General features: G+C 38.3%; 1 protein-coding gene across 1 annotated transcript in view; it reads left to right on the top strand.

Annotated features, from left to right (window-relative positions):
* Positions 1–7,758: 7,758 nt before the first annotated feature.
* SLC4A8 (solute carrier family 4 member 8) overlaps positions 7,759–19,310 on the top strand; it is a 76,985-nt gene continuing 65,433 nt past the window's right edge. Inside the window, exons 1-2 of the mRNA XM_051963582.1 lie at positions 7,759–7,987; positions 17,083–17,164. Coding sequence (XP_051819542.1) covers positions 7,943–7,987; positions 17,083–17,164 — 127 coding nt within the window. The 5' untranslated portion in view covers positions 7,759–7,942. The remainder of the gene's footprint in view (positions 7,988–17,082; positions 17,165–19,310) is intronic.

Raw genomic sequence — 19,310 nt, 5'->3', positions numbered from 1 at the left:
GATTTGTTTGCTGGCACCATTGAGAGCAGTGCCGGGGAGGAGAGCTGAGGCAGGACAACATAAAAACCCAGTATGTAAGTGGGAGTGAGGGGGCATGATGAAGGATAAAAGGGACATGATGGAGGATAAAAGAAGAACTCAGGGGGCATGATGGAGGATAAAAGAAGAACTCAACCAGCACTCACTGAGCTAAAGAAATGAAGAACTTCCTTGCAGAAAGAAGAATAGATCAAGTAATGATTCCTGCAGGAATGACTGCCTATCTCCAGACCCTTGATATTGCAATAAACAAGCCATTCAAGGACCATTTGCGCATGGAAGTCAATGACTACATTGAAAATAGAATGGAAAGAAATCAGCGTGGAAACTTTGTGAAGCCCTGTCTGCAAGAAGTCGTGACTTGGGTGAAGAAGTCATGGGATAAAATTACTGACAGCTGTGTCGCCAAGGCACCATGAGCAGGTTATCTGGACAAGACATGTTCATTTAAAGAGAGCTATATTGCTGGACATGACAGATTGGGTCCACTTCTTCTGAAGGAAATAGAGGCGCAAGACATCCAGGACGGAATTCAGGGTATGGACACTTATGACGATGTTGTTGAAGAAGATGACATGATCATTATTGAATAAAGGTACTTTTTTTTGTTCACATTTACCTGTTTATTAAAATTGCTGTCAATGTTCATTAAAATAAGCCCTCCCCTGAAAATAAGCCCTCTGGTGTTTTTCTGTCCAAAAAAATAATAAGACAGTGTCTTATTATCGGGGAAACACGGTAGATGTTTGAAAGACAGTTGGAGTTAGGATATTGGAAGTGAGCTGGAAATTTAGATTTCAGAATCATCAGCATAGCAAATTGAGAAAAAGTCATTAAATTTGGCAACTAAGATCACTGATAACTTTGGAAAGAGCAGTCTTGATGGAATGATAAGGTTAGAAGTCAGATTGTAAGGAATTGAGAAGAAAGAGAGAGAGGAGAGAAAGTTGATATTTATTGTTATTTGGTTATTTTAATCATGTCATATTCTTGGTGACCCCATTTAGGTTTTCTTGGCAAAAACAATGGAGTGATTTGCCATTTCCTTCTCCAGCTCATTTTAAAGGTGAGGGAATGGAGGCAAACGAAGTTAAGTGACTTGCCAAGAATCACACAGTTAGTAAATGGCTGATTTCAACTCAGGAAGATGAGACTTTTTGACTCCAAGTCCAGCACTTTAATAACTGGGCCACTTAGTTGCCCATAGAAACCAAATTGTAATGGGTTAAAAAGAGAACAAGAGGAAAGTGGAGATAACTCTTGTAGAAAGCCTTTTCAAGGAGTTTATCTACAAAGAGCAGAAGAGTAAAGATGTAGTAAGGATGGAAGGATAAAGTGAGAATTTTTTTTTCAGGATGGGGCATTCTTGTAGATAGGAGGAAATGATCCTATAGAGAGATTGAAAAGAATTGAAAGAGAGGGGATAGTACATGAAGCAATCTGTTGGAGGAGACAAGATGGAGTGGGATCCCTTGAACAAATAGAGGGATTAGCCTTGGTAAGGAGTAAGTCCACTTCACCATATGAGACTGGGTGAAGGAGGAAAAAGTATCAGAAGACATCTGAGGTATAGGAGATGAGAAAGAGGGGAGAAAAGGTGTCAAATTTTTTTTGTTAACATATGAAACAAAGTTCTCAGCTAAAAGATGAAAAGGTTTGGAACAATCCCTATGGAGAATAGGAGAGTGAGCTGATGAGAGTGATATAGTATGATTGCTTAGCAGCAGTGAGGTCCCAGTTGAAGTTGAGTAACAAAATCTCTAGTGGAACAGTCAGAATGATTGTGTGATTTTCTCTACCTTTGTCAGTAGCTTATGTGTAGACTGGAGACGACAAAGTTAAAGCTAGGCATAATTGATGATATGATCAGGATGATTATTCAAGAGAAGAGGACAGTGTAAAGTTGAATTGATTTATCAAGGGGTCAAGATGGGGAGAAAAAAGGCTAGTGCAAAGGAGAGGGCTTGGGTCAAAGGATTAGAGTTTATAGTGTAGATGAAGACTAGGTTAAGTAAGAAAAGGCAGAAAGAGAGATTATTTGCCAATCAATTATAAGGAGATAAAGGGATTTTAGAATTCTTGAACATAGTGATGTTATATCTGTGGGTGATGGCAAGATCAAGGAATAATTTTTGTGTGTGGCTCAGCCCAAATGGAAAAGTAGCTCATGGGAGGAGAGTAGCTTGAAAAACTAAGTGATTGGTATATTTAAGAGAGAGTCAATATGTATATTAAAGTCCTTTAGTATGAGAGCAGGAGTTGGGGAAGAGAAAAAAATTGCAAGGTAGGTATCAAACTCATTGAGAAAGAAAGAAAAGCATCAGGAAATCTGTAGACAACAGCTACTAGAATTTTGATTGGGTGATGGATTTGAACAGCATAAATCTTTTTTTTTTAATCATAGCTTTTTATTTAGAAGTTATATGCATGGGTAATTTTATAGCATTGACAATTGCCAAACCTTTTGTTCCAATTTTTCCCCTCCTTCCCCTCCTTCTTCTCCCAGATGGCAGGTTGACTAATACATGTTAAATATGTTAAAGTAGAAGTTAAATACAATATATGTATACATGTCCAGACAGTTATTTTACTGTACAAAAAAATCGGACTCTGAAATGGTGTTCAATTAGCCTGTGAAGGAAATTAAAAATGAAGGTGGACAAAAATAGAGGGATTGGGAATTCTATGTAATAGTTCTTAGTCATCTCCCAGATGGATGTAGCTGGTTCAATTCATTCCTGAACAGCATAAATCTTAAAGGAAGAGAGGTTACTGAGTGATAGTATTCCACCCTTGATCAGTAAGCCAGGAGAATGAATGAAGGTGAATGTAATGCTGGAAAGGGTTTTCAGGGAGGATCTGTCATCAGGAGAAACCAAGTTTTGGTAAGAACTAGTAGAAGAAAAGATTTAAGATGAAGGGAAGTTGTTGCCTATGGAATAGGCATTCTAGAAAGCACAGTGGAAGGGCTGGATGGAATTAGTTTGAAACTTCAAGGTAGGAAGTTTAAGGGGAATGGGAATGGGAAATGAATGGTAGGGGTGAGGAATGGGGTTTGGATGATGGAATGTGAAAGATATGAGCAGGTGTGAGAATATTCATCACTGAGTGGAGAGTTCCACTCCTCGTAAAGACAAGTATAGCAGGAAATGGGAGGCCTGAAGTCAGAAAAAGGTTGTTCTTTCCACTGGAAGTTTTCCACGTGCCAGCTGAGAGACTGAAGATAGAAGATGCTTTGTGCTGACACAGATGTAAATGATTGTTGTGGGGCAGATGGAAGATGCCCAGCTTGCCTTCAGCAGCATTTCCCCAGGAAGTATACTGTGCTCAGTAGGAGACAACATATAGTTATAGATGACATAGATATAAACATATAGTTATACTTATACACAAATATGTGTATATATTCTGCCTTGCTACCTACATTGTAAAAAAGTAGCATGGTACAGTAGATAGTAGGTTGGCTTGGACTCAAGTGCTACCTCTGAATGAATAATAGCCATGTTACTTTGGGCAAGTTCTTGTCTGGCTCCAAAGCAAGTAAGACTATAATTATAGACAAATAGCCAATCTGCATTGGTGGCGAGAATTTCCATACCTCGAATCCCCCAAACTTGAAATCTTAGGTCCAAAAATAAAAAAATAAGGCTAGTAAGCTTCTTGAGGATATGAAGTTAAGCTGTTCACTTAGGTACCTGGCAAGCTTCTTTCATATAATAAAACATCACAGGGGAATGAGAATTATTAAAATTAATTTCAGCACTAAAGGTTTTAAAAATATGTTTTTTCTCCTACATAATAGTATAGAACATTCTTTTAAAATTATCAACATAATTAATAAAGCAAATAATTAAACAAACCTGGTATTAAGCTAATTTCCCAAACTCTTGGCATTAAAGAAAGTAGAAGCAAATAAATTAACAAGAAACAAGCAAATAAAAATACTTTAAAATGATAAGTAATATTTAAGGAATATGGAAAAATGTATATAAAGCAATGCAAAATGAAATCAACAAAATCCCAAATGATATATTCACTGACTATGAGAAAGAAAAAAAGAATGATTTCAGGCAATACCCTGCTTTATGGATGGGAGGGAGTGAATGAAAGGGTTGTGGCTTGGAAATTTGTTGCTTGCCATTGCATTGTCCTCTGTCCATTTTAGATTTCTATTGGTCAACTATGCTTCCTCAGTGCTGATTTTTCTGAGTAAGCAGTCTTATAACTTGATCTGCACTATCTCCTTTCTAGTCCTTTAACCCTCTCATTGCAGCCTTTTGTTGGCTACCTTGCACCCTTCCTTTTTGCTTTTTCATTCTCCTACTTAGAAGCTTATTATCCAAAAATTGGGGTAAGAAAACTAGACTAGGGAATCTGGGTACCATTGTTTGTCCAATTGTTAACTTTCCTTTCTACCATGTCTCTTGGCCCTCTTTAGGTAGGTATGGTTAAAGGCAGGTTCCATTTTAAATTTGATTAATTTTGTTGCCAACTATTGTTTTTGTAATGAAGGTAATAATTGACCTAAAACTGTTCTGGCTTTACCTCTGTAGACTTTGAGTTTAGCCAAAATGGTCTTCCTTGGCCACTTCTAGTAATACATGTAATTCAATTTAAAAGAAATTGTGCTTTGAAATCACAAAGCAATTTCTTTTGATGGTAGCAGAGAGAATTAACTACAGGGCCCACTTAGTAAAACAGAAAAGAAGTGACTTCTTTCCTTTCTCCTGAATCTGTGGTATGGAACTCTCTCTTTGACATTTCCATTTGGTGTAGGAGAGGAAAAGGAGATACAGCTGTCAGAAAGAGTATGTGCTCATCTTTATATGAATATATGAGCCTGAATCAGGTTCTCAAGAGCCTGGACACCTACTTTGTGTTTCTTTCTTCAAATATAGGTAACTGAATAGCAATTCTGAGATGGAAGTTTGCAGTCTCAAAGGTAGTCTCTTAAGTCTGAGCAGCATAAGTCCAACAACTGGTAGTTTCTGCCCTGTGGGAAGGACTCTCAGGAGATCTTAGATATGCAACAAATTTAAGTTCTATGAGATTTTATCTGGGGACCTGGAATAGAGGTGCCTCTCCTTAGAGGCTAGGCTTCCCCAGTTCAGAAAGGGATCTGTTCTATTAGTGAATTCAGAGCTAGAGTCCCTTAAAGTAAGAAGACACTTTAATCTCTCTTTTAACACCATTTCCTGTTACTTATTTTAAAAGAATTTTCTTTGGTAGTGCTTTTGTTATGTGGCCCTTAAGAATAATTATTTTTTAATTAAAGCTTTTTATTTTCAGAACATATGCATCATTTTCTTTTTTTTATTATAGTTTTTTATTTACAAGTTATATGCATGGGTAATTTTACAGCATTGACAATTGCCAAACCTTTTGTTCCAATTTTTCCCCTCCTTTCCCCCCTCCCCTCCCCCAGATGGCAGGTTGTCCAATATATATTAAATATGTTAACGTATAAATTAAATACAATATAAGTATAAATGTCCAAACAGTTATTTTCATATGCATAATTTTCAACATTCACCCTTGCAAAACCTTGTGTTCCAAATTTTTTCCCTTCCCCCATCCCCTTCCCTAGACAGCAAGTAATCCAATATATGTTAAACAGGTTCAATTCTTCTACATGGATTTCGGCAATTGTTATGCTACACAAGAAAAATCAGATCAAAAAGGAAAAAAGTAAAAAAGAAAATAAAATACAAGCAAACAACAACAAAAATGAAAATACTATCTTGTAATCCACACTTAGTCCCCACAGCCCTCTCTCTGGGTGCAGATGGCTCTCTTCATCAGAAGACCATTGGAACTGTTCTGAATCACCTCATTGTTGAAAAGAACCTCGTCCATTAGAATTGATCATCGTATAATCTTGCTGTTGCTATGTACAATGTTCTCTTGGTTCTACTCACTTCACTTAGCATATGTTCATGTAAGTCTTTTCAGGCCTCTCTGAAATCAGCCTACTGGCTGTTTCTTATAGAACAATAATATTCCATTATATTCATATACTATAATTTATTTAGGCTACTCTCCAACTAATAAACATCCACTGTTTCTATTTCTTTGTTGCTACAAAAAGGGCTGCTACAAACATTTTTGCATATGTGGGTTATTTCCCCTTTTTTATGATCTCTTTGGAATACAGGTCCAGTAGAGACACTGCTGGATCAAAGGGTATGTACAGTTTTATAGCCCTTTGAGTATAGTTCCACATTGCTCTCTAAAATGATTAGATCAGTTCACAACTCCACCAACAATGTATTAGTGTCTCAGTTTTCCCCCATCTCTTCCACCATTCATCTTTAGGATAATTATTTTCAAAAGTATCTTAGTTCGAACTTCCTTGATACTTACTCTCATCCCCACCCCTAGACTACATATCAGGAATTAGAAGTGGGGACAGAGTTTAGATGGAAAGGAAATTAGGTAGAAATAAAGAATAAAGAAATGGATTTGAGGATATATAAGGATAATGTTATCCTAATCATATTGGTGAAGATAAAAACAGAAATATTTTATCCTACAGGAATGCAATCCCAAACTTCCCTCATAGGACTCATACACTTTGATGTCTATGTTTGGGTGATTTCTGTTAGTGCCCTCATCTGTAAAAATGGAGATAATAATAGAACCATTTTACAAGGTTGATGTAAGGATCAAATGAGAGAATATATGCAAAGTACTTTACAAGTCTTAAAGACTTTATGTTTGCTATTTACATTATTAGCTTTGCATGATGTTTAAGAATTGTTCACTTACAAATGGTTCATATATATTAGATAATATGTAAGTTTCCTTTATAAAGGATTCTTAATTTGGAGTTCATGGACAGATTTCAAAGAATCTGTGAACTTGGATGGGGAAAAATTGCATCTTTATTTTCACTAATCTCCAACTGAAATTTGGCCTTTGCTTAAATTCTGAATATAGGTTACAAGTCCTAGTAATATTAGGTTTAGGCGGCCAACGGAGTTCAAGACACAAAAAAGGTTAGGAACCCCTGTCGAGTTTGCTGACTCAGAAGGGAACAGTATGTTTTATGAAACAACAGTCTCCATCAGCCCCTTTCTTATACACATAATAAGGGCTAAATAAATGCTTGTTAAATTGAATTCTTAGATAAAGATTTGAACTTGTCTAAGTCCCTTCTACTTTTACATCTAGATAGAAATGAAATGACTACTCGTGATTTTCCAAACTCTGTTCAGGTCAATGGCTCCTATATTCCCCTGGCTCTCCAGGGACTAGATCCGTAATGGACAATTAGCTTGGTTAATGGGCCTCAGTCCCTGTCCTCCTCTGAGTGACTGTTCTTCTCTTCTCCAGCCTTTAGAGGGGGAGCGTCTTCCTTCCAAAACTCCTGGGGAAAGTGTTCTCGGGGGAGACGGGAAAGGGCATTATCACCTCCTGTGGGTCACAAACAATGGAGAAAAAAAATAAACCGTTCCCCTCTTTCTAAAAGTCAGGTGCAATGAGGTTACAAGCACGCGATTTTCAGCTGGTCTACAGGAACTGGGTGGGGGCAGCAAGCTCCCAGGTCCCTGCAGGGAGAGAGGTGGTTACCACGGTAACGCGGCCTCTGAGCCAATAGGTTCCCTCGCTCGCTGTCTTCTTTCTCCGCCCCCTCCGCCCTCCTTCTCAGGCCAAGGTACCAGCCTGTCGCCGTCCTCCTTTACTCTGTGTGCTGATTGGCCGCCGCAAGCCGGGCGCTGATTGGCTATGGAGGATGCCTTGCTGGCCCGTGGCTATGGAGGTGGTGGCGGCGGTTGATGGTTGACTGTTGGCTCTCAGGTCAGGGTCGCCTCCGAGGAGACGCACAGGGCTGGGCAGCTGGACTCCCCCGGGGTGGCCACGGCCTCACTTCTCGCGGAGGAGAACCCAGCTCGAGTCCGCCATGCCGGCGGGGCGCAGCGAACCGAACGGCGTCCTCAGCTACCAGGTACCAGCCCCGCCTCCCGCCCCTCCCGCCCCTCCCGCCCCTCTCATCCCTCTCATCCCTCTCATCCCTCCAGTCCCTTGTCCTCCCTCGAAGCCCCGGGCTGGGCCGCGCTCTCCCGGGCCGGGATTGGGATACGGGGAAGGGACGCTCCCGGAGGCGCTGCAAGGCGCTCTGCACGGCGGGCCCGGGTTGCGGGAGCGGGGTGACCTTGGGCCAGAGCCGGGCACTGCGGCAGCCAGCGCCCGGGGGATAGAGGGATGGTGGGTGGCGCCGGCTGTCCGGGGCTCTGTTCTCCTGCTCGAGACCAGGGACACCTGGCTGAGCCCAGAAGGCTGGCCCGACAAACCCTTTCTTGTGTCCTGAGGTCCCCTAAACCGGGGAAACACGGGAAGATTGGCAGCTGACTTAGACCAGAGGATGTGGTCCTCTGACAGCCTGGCCTTAGCGAGCCCGGGAGGGAAGGGGCCAAGACACTTGGCTACCTTTGTCGGGGGGATGGGGATGCTCTAGGAATCCCAGGAGTCCCCAAGAGGGAAATTGTGCAGAGAGAAAGACATGAAAGGTAATGGTGGATGCAGGAAAAGGTAAAGAGGAGGTGGTGTTAGGGGCACCAAGGAAAAATACTGGAATCAAGGGACCCATCTTGATGATGGAATAGTTCTGGAGAAAGGGACTAGTGCTGGAAAGTTTTGAATGAATGACAAAATGATACGGTCTGGTACAAGATTGTTCTTTTTCCTCATGAGGATGGTGACATCAGGAGACCTCTGAGTCCTTTGATCATATCTGGGAAAGGAAACATATTCGGGAATTGGAAAAACCTACCGTGACACATTTAGACTCATTTCATGGAGTACTGACAAAAGAATGGGGAAAGAGTTGAAGTTGCCTGAGATAAAGTCATTTTATGGAAGAATAGAAAATAGCCTTGCTCTCCACTTTCTTTGTCTGATCTGATGATAAGGTAGTCAATCATATACCATCTATATTTATTAGTGGAGAAACTGGAGACTGAGGAAGAAATTGAAGTTTTATATCTCTGATCTATTAAAAAGACCCCCCATCTTTTTCTTACCATAATTTAAAATAAGATGTGTAAGAGAACAGAAACTTAACCTCATATTATATTTTAAAATTTGTGTTGGTATATTTACTTTTTATGTTACCTACATTTCCCAACATTTCCCCTCCCCAACATCCCTAATAACAAAGAATTTCTAAAAAGGAAAAAAAGTTCAGCAAAATAAACCATTTCAATCAAGGCAGACATTTTAGGCCTCTCTGTTCTGAAAAAAAGAAGGGAAGAACATCTTTATATCTCTTTTTGGGGTCAATTTTGGTCATTGAAATTATAGAGCATTCAATTGATTTTTTTTCCTTTTTATTTTTACAAACTTAAAAACATCAATAATTTCCATATATAAAGAACAGAAGAAGAGAATTACATGTGAAATTATGAATCTACCTTATATGCAGCTTTTAAAAAGAAGTATGTTTTAATTTACTATGTAGTTCCAACACTGTCCTCTTTGAATGTATCCTGTTCTGAACTTCCTTCGGTTCTGTTTTTTTTTTTTTAATTTGGAATAATCTTCCATATAGTTATTAATAGTTTGCAATTCTTTTAAAACTTCCTTTGATCACTTATCCTCTGAGGCATATCTTTTGGTCATATATGTATATTAGTTCCTTATATATTTTTAGGTATCAGACCTTTTCCAAAGATATCCAGTACAGATTTCCTTCCCTCTGCTCTTATCGACTTATTCCTTTCTAATCTTTGTTCTTGAAAAAGCTTTTCAATTTCATATCATTAAAACTATCTATTTGATCATTTGTCATCATATCTGTGCCTTATTTGATTAAGAATTGTCACCCTAGATATGCCACTTGATCTGATTTTCTTCTTCTTTTTTTTTTTTTAATGGCATAACTGTTAGTATTCAGGTCACATGAATATTTTGAGATTGTGATATATGATATAAAATGTTGATCCAAACCTAATTTCTGGAAACTATTTTTCAAAATTTCCAGCAGTTCTTATAAAATAGGCAAGTATTTTCCTAATAATTGATGTTCTTTTGTTTGTCCCATATTGAATTTCAAATTCAACTATTTCTCCTCATTATCTAACATACTTTTGAATTCTAGGTCAAATAAAAGCATCCCACACTGAAATAAAGGCAGGGAATCACAATGAATAATGCCTTATTTTCCTTATTTTCCCTTTCCTCAGTTTCCCTGTTTCTGAAGCTTCTGTCCTGTTTGTGTTTTTCCTCAAAAATGCTTCCCTTATCATTCCATTTCCCACTTCTGCCCTTACCCAATATAATGAAATTCTTTTGGTAGAAGTTTGGATGAAGTGTTGACGATATAAGACTACTACTACTACTACTACTACTACTACTACTACTACTACTACTACTGCTGCTGCTGCTGCTGCTGCTACTACTACTACTACTATTACTACTACTACAAGAATACAAGATTCTAGGAATTTGGAGAAGAGGGAATTGGAGTAGTGATTAAGGATTTTTCTGGAGGAAGTGAGAATCGAATTGGGCATTGAAGGAAAGTATTTCTGCTTAGGGAAAACAACAAAGTAGTAAAGTCATAGCATTAGAAATTGGTGTAAAAGTATGTTCACCAGGTGAGCTGGGGCCCAAAGAGTTCATACTGGAGAACAACAGGAAATAAAGTTGAGTCTATTGGGGCAGAGCCAGATTGTAGAAGAGTTTGGATCTGATGTAAGTAATTGAGAATAATTAGGTTCTTGGTCAGTTGAGTCACATGGAAAATGTTTTAGGAAAATCAGTGTGCCAGGAGCATGTAGGACAAATTGGATAGACACAAGTAGGAATTAGAGCAGCTGGGTAAGGTAGTAAATAGTGTGCTGGATTTGGAGTCAGGAAGATTCAAATTCCTAAATTCAAATCTGGCTTCAGACACTTATTAGATGTATGACTAATTACTTAACCCTGTTTGCCTAGTTTCCTCATCTGTAAAATGAGCTGGAAAAGGAAATGGCAAACCACTCTAATATTTTTGCCAAGAAAACGCCAAATGAGGTCACAAAGAGTTAGACAAATAGAAGGACCAAACAACAATGACAACAAGAATCAGGGAAGGTCAACTATTTGAGTAAATTGTGTATGACATGATAAGGATTTGGATTATTATTATTCTCTGTGAGGGAACGGAGGGGAAGGAGATTTTGATAGACTGAAAGAGGGATAACTGATTAGACTTGATGACTGGCAGGCTAAAATAGATAACAGAATGAAAGAAAGTTAAATCTAAATCTAGGGTCAGATTTCAAAGTTTCTGGTCTAGGAGCCTAGGAGATTAATGTTACCATTGATAAGAATAAAGAACTGTTATCTGCATGTTTGTGTGCAGATGCATATTTATGAAGAACTTAATTTTGGAAATATTTATTTTAAAGTTATAATATATTTAAATGGTGCATACTTTATAAAAGGTGAATGGAGATGCAAATATAATAAAAGCCATATAGAACATGTATAAGGATGGGTCTATGCCCTGGCCCTTTGCTAAGGGACATGTACAACCATCTGATATTGGCTATACTCTAACAAAGAAAGCATGGAAGCTCTTTCTTCTCTCCCTCATATAGATAGATGGCTTTTCCTGGCTCAATTGCCAAACCTCTCTGCAGAGAGGTGAGGGTAAAGATATATTTTTATGAGTCTTAAGCATAAAGTGATAGTTGAAGCAGTAAGGATGTTGAGCTCTCAAAATGAATACATACCCAAAAAATACATACAGGCACAGAACCTGGAGCAGAATCCATGCTTAATAATGGGGACAAGGCCTGGGAATTACTTAACAGCTTCCAAATAGCTGCTGAAAAGCTTAGCAGCTGAAGAATTAATTCGGGGTTGGTTCTGAGATGACTTGCTGGTTGGAGAATGCAATCCTGGGCATTCTAAAGGTAGATTGGCAGGGAGTGAGGATGGGTTGGAAAAAGGGAAGATAGATAAGGTACTAGTGGAATTAGGCAAAATATAAAATATTCTGTCTGGAATTGTATTTATACCTGCTCTTCTTAGGATGGATAACATGATGAAGCTTCTCAACCAAAGAAAGCTGATTATTTGACATCTGGGGAGCAGTGCTAATGTGAAGGGTTTGTGGAGTGGGCTCTCAATGGCAGGAGGGCTATAGAAGGACATCAGTGATTCTGTTAAGGCCCTTGGTGACCAGGCCGAGGATTTGTGATTGGCAGAAGATAAAAAGAGTAGTGACAATTTCTTTCACTTATTTGTATAATTTCCATATTTTCTTCTTCCCACTCCCTTATGTATAAACCAGGAATACTCTTCTTCCATTTCCAATGGTCAGAATTGCTGGTTAGCAGTTGCTAGGAGCAACATGTGCTGGACTTACAGAACAAAGAATCGAGGCAGCTATTGGAACAGTTCAAGTAGCAAATTCTCAAAGTAATTGTCTCTGCTCTCTATTTTGCTTTGGCCAGGTGGTTGATTAGTCTTAGAGTGACTGTCTGAATCATTAGTGGAAACCGAAAGGTAACCATTGTTTATCTTAAATCTGCTGCTAGGCAACTGAAATTAATATTTGAGAATAGCATTTGTTTGTTTTTCTCACAAAGTAGTAACAAGTTTACTATTAACTCAGTGGTAAGGAGACCACAATGTACTGACAAGAAATTTCTTCTGAATAACAAGGACAAATCTAAATGGTGGTTTGATAGGAAATCAGAATGTCCCTACTTAATACTTGAAACGATTAAGGTTTATTCTGGAGAGCAATCTGGAATTATGCCCAAAAAGTTATCAAACTGTGCATACCCTTTGACCCAGCAGTGTTACTACTGGGCTTATATCCCAAAGAGATCCCAAAGGAGGGAAAGGGACCCATATGTGCAAAAGTGTGTGTAGCAGCCCTGTTTGTAGTGGCTAGAAATTGGAAATTGAATGGATGCCCATCAATTGGAGAATGGTTGGGTAAATTGTGGTATATGAATGTTATGGAATATTATTGTTCTGTAAGAAATGACCAGCAGGGTGATTTCAGAAAGGCCTGGAGAGATTTAGATGAACTGATGCTGAGTGAAATGAACAGAACCAGGAGATCATTGTACATGGCAACAACTACCATGATCAATTCTGATGGATTTGGCTGTTTTCAACAGTGAAATGATTCAGATCACTTTCAATGATCTTGTGATGAAGAGAGCCATCTATACCCAGAGAGAGGACTATGGAAACTCAGTGTGGATCACAACATAGCATTTTCACTCTTTCTGTTGTTGTTTGCTTATATTTTATTTTCTTTCTCATTTTTTCCTGTTTGATTTGATTTTTCTAGTGCAGCAAGATAATTGTATAAATATGTATGCATATGTTGGATTTAACATGTATTTTTACCATGTTTAAACATATATTGGATTACTTGCCATCTAGGGGAGAATGGGGGAAGGAGGAGAAATTGGAACACAAAGTTTAGGTTTATAGAAAGCAGCAATAAACTCAGGATGGCAACTAATTAGTCATTTAAGAGCTGATGTCTATAGTGGACAAGACATTTGGAGCATCAATAAGGGGAATCTAAACAGAGGATTATAGATTTTGAGTTTGTAGAGTTACTGCAGATGATCTAATCCAGCAGTTCCTCACCACTTTTTGTGCTATGGATCTCGTTAGAAGTCTGATGAAGCTTATGGATTCTCAGGATAATGCCTTTAATTGCATAAAATAAAATACATGAAATAACAAAGGAAACCAATTATGTTGAAACAAAGATGTGATTCCTCTTCCCCCACCCCCATATGAATTCACTGACTCCATAGGGGAAGGTATATGGACCCCAGTTTAAGACCCCTGATCTAGGCCAATCCTTCATTACAAAGATGAGGGATATGTAAAATGGATTGGGAAATTAGAGGCAAAGAAATAAGCTTTGTAGAGGCTGGGTGATTTGTCCAAATTTACAAAATGTAATAAGTGATAGATTTGGAATTTGAGCCCAAATCTTCTGTCACACAGTCCACATCTTTTCCTGTGCCCCAGTGGCCTTTTGGTAGCAGCAGCCTGCAGATCATATTACTTGCTTTATAGGTGTCAGGGATCATTAGGGAGGTGAAGGAGAACAAGGCCTTGAGGATCTGTGGCATGAAATCATTGGTGTAAATTCATTAAGGAGCTAGAATACAAGGATAAACTGAGGATAAAGGAAGAATTTGGAGAACAGGATAAGCCAGTGGATGGTAGACTAGTCAGTTTTCCTAAAAGCGATTTCTTGGACTCAGGGCATTTTGAAAGTTCGAGGATTCAGGCAGATCTGGTCTCCATTTAAGCCACCGACCCCCTCTATTTTGTTGCTTCCACTCATCAAATGATTCAGGATCTGGGCCATTATGTAAGATCCATTACTACTACTTCTGCCTTTTAATTTGTCCACTAGCAGTAAGCTTTGGATTGTGATTTTGGGCTTTTCAGCTGTGATTCATCTAGGTTCAGGCCTTATTATATTCCTTTCTATTTCAAGGCCTTTATTCTTTCCTATCGGCATTATCCATTCTTCATCAATGACATTCTATTACAGTGTTTTGTATGTATTTAATCTCTTGAACATTTATTCCTTTATTGTTATTTTAAACTCGTAAAGCCTGTCTCTCCCAATTTAATTCCCATTCACTACTGTATGGAATGGAAGGAGATATAAAAGAATAAAATGAAGAAATTAGAGACAAGGTCTTTTCTATAGTTTTTTCCCCTTTTTAGATTGAGGAATTTGATAATATCATAGGAAAGTAATAACTAAATGGGAGACAGGGAATTTTCATTTACACAGGTTAATAATGTATGTCAACCATTCATGGTTGACCTTTCACATGCCTTTGATAATGACTGTCTTTTCTGACAAAATGAAGAGATAAACATTTTTTCCCAATGGATTCTGCCTACAAATAGCCAATCTAAGACCACCCTACCTCATGCCTAATTTCTATTAGTAACATTGTTTTGCTTGAATTTACCATATAATTGCTTTCATTCTTAATTTTTTCCTTAGAGAGCAACAGTTAGTAAATCTCATCATTAAACTTTCATTGTATTATGCTAGGTGGGTACAGAGTTGTAAAAGGTATATAGCCTTGTCCTTTGAGGAACCTAAAATCTAGTTGAGAAGATATAAGCATACATTTATAGTAATTAATGCAATGAAACTGTTATGGAAATGACCAAAAAGCAGTATAAAATTAAACATCAGATAATAGATAAAGCTATTCATTCAGTAAACACTTTCAGTGCCTGTTGTTGAGTCCAAGGCATTATGATAAGAACTTTAGGGAATATAAAAATGAATATGACATGACTTTAAAATTTAGTAAAGAACATAAAGCATCCATTTAAGTACTCACAATAAAAGGCAAGACAATTGCTATAGAAATTCCCTAAAGGAAGAGATCAGTGGGGTTCAGAGTGATCAGGAAAGGGCTTCTTGGAGAAGACAGTTTCTAACTGGCCTTTGAAAGAGGAAGAATTGGATAGGCAGAAAGAAATGGGTGAATATTGGAGAAGGGAGAATGACATGAGGAAAAGCATAGAGGCAGGAATTTGTAGTCTGAGGGAAAGGGTTTATAAAGGAGAGTAGTAGAAGTTAAGGAATGAAGACTCACATGGGTTAGAGTGATCATGGAGGGCTTTAACTAGCACATTAAGAAATTTGGAATTTAATCTGCAGGCAATGGGGAGGGGTCACAGTAAAATCTTTTCTATCAGAAAAACGCATGAATAAAGTGGTGTTTTAAGAAGCCGAATCTGTGAGTATTGTGCAAAATGGATTGGGAAATTGGAGGCACAGAAATGAATCAAGAAAAAATTCCAGGTATCGGGGTGAAATAAGGATTAAATTTTTGACAAAAAGAATGGTGAAGGAGGAAATTATTTTAAAAGACATAATGAAGGAACAATAAAAAACGATTATTGTTTTTTTATTTACTCTGTAATGGGAGGAATCAAAGACAATCAATTTTAGGCTTGTTGACTAATGTTGCCATTGACAGACCTGGGGAAATAATGGAGTAACAGAAGGAAAGCTTAGTTTTAGAAATGGGAGTTTGAGATGGGATTTCTGTATAATTATTAGAGATATGTGATCAGCTTCAATTTAGGAATCATCAGCATAAAGAGGGGAGTCAGAGTTTTGAGAGTGAAGAAAGAATTTCATAGAGACAATTTGTGAAGAAAGAAGAGCAGAGTGTTCTTCCTTGGGGATCATCTGCAGTTGGGGAACCAGAAGCAAAAGAAGAATTATTGAAGGGAGATGGAGCATGAGGGGGAAAAGATAAGGGAATAAGTATAGTGTTTAGTGTCATTGAAGTCAAGGAGGAAAGAAATTCACAAAAGAAGGGAGTGTTCATCAAATTGAAAAAGACAGAACAAGGTAGAAATAATCTGTGCAGGAGGGGTTTGGAGAATATAACCACAATAAATTGATTGTGTTAATAGAGCTGGGGGTGCATCCAAATGTTCTGGAAAACTCTAGGGATAATACTACTGGATTTATACTTCAAAGAGGTCATGGACTGAAAGAAAGGTCTCGTATACATAGCAAAATGTTCGTAACAATGCTATTTGAAGTAACAAAAAATTAGGAACAAACTTTTTGTCATTTGAATTTTGAATAAATGAATGGTGTTAAGTGAATGTAATGAAAATTTAGGAACCATAAATAATGGTGAATATGAAAAATTATCAGAGAAACATGGGGAAATTTGTATGAACCAATACAGAATGAAAAAGGCAGAACACAAATATATCTAGTGACCATGGTTATGTAAAAGACAGTAGAATTCAAGTATATTACTATGGCCAATACTGGTTCTAGATGACTGAAGTTAGTACAGAAAAGTGGACTTTTAGAACAGAATGTTACACATGCTGTTAGTCCTGATTCCTATGTGTGTGAGAGGATGGGGACAATGAGAAGAGATTTCTATGCCAAAAAAATCTTAAAAAAGAAAATGAAATGTGTCAAAGGTGAGAGAGCAGAGACAAAAATAACAAGGACTATATAATTGGTATGTATTCTCTTTATTAATTTTTTAGAGACCAGATGAAGAAGCAGTTGTGGACCAAGGAGGGACTAGTACAATTCTCAATATTCATTATGAAAAAGAAGAGCTAGAAGGTAAGATCTGAACCTGCCAATTTCTCTAGAAATCAAAAAGATTGATGTTACTGAAGTACTTATTTCATGAACACTTAGTAATGTGAAGGAAAAACCTGTTTATCACTTCCTAACCAGCCACAAAGAATCGTAAAAATTCCATTTAGAGAAACCTCCTAAGTAGCTTTTAAAACTCTTCTTGGCTGCACACATTCATTTAATCCACAGTATTTCCAGTGGTTCTGGCAACTCCCTTTACTGTCCCCGCAGCCCCTGCCTTGGTGGCAGACACAATTACTGAAGCCTCACAAAACAAAGCCACTGGCAAGTGGCTCATCATCAGAAATAGGATGGTTTTTATCCATTAATATGATGCTGAATATGTGTTTGTCCCTTAGCCTTATCTCTTCCCTGCATTCTAGCCAAACTACATTATTAGCCATCTGGGCCACCTGGATTTATTCTCTTAGCAGCTGCTGCGGGCCAGGGTCACTAGGCCTTTCTCTCCCTGCAGCTGAACTCTTTTATATGTGTCACCTCTCCATAGAATAGGGGTTCTAGGACTGTTTCATCAGGATCTGTCATGCTATTCTATTTCTATCCACAGTGCTTTTCATATAGTAAGTCTTTCATTTATTCCTTTCCATCCTTGTAATATTCATTTTTCTTTATGTTATCCCAAAGATCTACCTGTTGTACGCAATCAGATTTCCCTCCATATCCCCTATGTGGAAACCAAACAAAAGGAAGAAGGGAAGGGAACTAGCATTTATTTAGCACCTACAAAGTGCCAGGTGCTGTGCTAAGCACTTAATAAATCACTTTACAGGATCTTTACAGTAGCCCTGGGAGGCAGGTGCTATTATTATCCCCATTTTACAGTTGAGGATATAATACAGTTTAAGTGAAGTGACTTGTCCAGGATCACACAGCTAGGAAGTGGCCGAGGCTGTTTTTAAAATACTCAGTTCTTTCTGACGGCTGGCCCAGTGCTCCATATCTTAGGTTCCTCTGCTTATTTTCCTTATTTGTTCTACCTTCTCTGTCATATTTGTATTTGAATGACCTATTGTTTTGGTGTCTTACACACATAAAGGTTTAGTTAGAAGAGGTATTCTGTGTTCTGTATATATTTATGTTCCTATTGTTTTGTGCAATAGAGAGTAGGAGGTTTTTTTTTTTGTTTTTTTTTTGCCTTTGCATTCCCAGTTCCTCCTCCAAATGCCTGTACTAGTGATTGATTAGAGCTCATCTAGCTCTATTTCTTCATTTTGTAGTTGAAGAAATTGAGACCCAGCAAGGTGATATGGCTTGTCTAAAGTCATACCTGTGATAAGTAACAGTGGACTTTGAACCCAGATCCTCTGGCTCCAAATCCAGGATAGTTTCTGCTCTATTGGCTATCCAGGGCTTCTTCTGTCACAGGCAAAAATATCCCCCCTGATTTAGGGATGTGGATTCCCTCCCCCCCTTCCCACCCCCAGCGAAATTCATGACTTTTGTGATTATACAATAGAACTCTAGCAGTAACCTGCACTTGGCTCACAAGTGAACAGCTCTCTCTTGCTATGTTCTAAAGACTTACCTATGCCTGAAACTGACTCTCCTGCTTGTTATCAATGTGTCCTTCCTACCAAGCTTGTGCCCAAGGACCAAAAAAAGCAAAATGTATTTTTGGTTTGTTACCTGCTGGAGAGGTTGTTTCCTACACTTTTAGAGGAAGATAAGTGGAAAAGTAGTATCTATATTCTCTAGAAATTGTTTTTTATGGTGGTAAAAAATTTCTAGAGTTCTTAATTTAGAGCCCGGTCTGGTCATGAGCTCCCCTCCAGAAGGACAAATGTCATACATTCTACCAGTCCAGTCTGTGCTGCCATCCCACCAATACTTTCAAACCATTAAAGCTTTGCTCCTGGCACTAAAAGCCCATATTACCACACAGCTGTTGAGGTGGAAATGGTGGGTAGGAAAGCCATCCAAGAATCATTGTTCAGCTTTCATTTCTCAGAGGGAAATGCTGACATTTGAAGGGAATGGATGTTCTAACTGGATGCTTGTCAAAAGACACCTGGTTGACAGTGATTGGGATTGGCTCCTTTGTAATGCAATATGACCCTGGTAACTCAAACCCAGAACCCTACAGCGATCACACATGAAGTATATGGAC

This window comes from Antechinus flavipes, chromosome 5 (assembly GCF_016432865.1).
Source record: "Antechinus flavipes isolate AdamAnt ecotype Samford, QLD, Australia chromosome 5, AdamAnt_v2, whole genome shotgun sequence".
Classification (NCBI taxonomy): Eukaryota; Metazoa; Chordata; class Mammalia; order Dasyuromorphia; family Dasyuridae; genus Antechinus; species Antechinus flavipes.
This window is presented reverse-complemented; position numbering and strand designations above follow the sequence as displayed.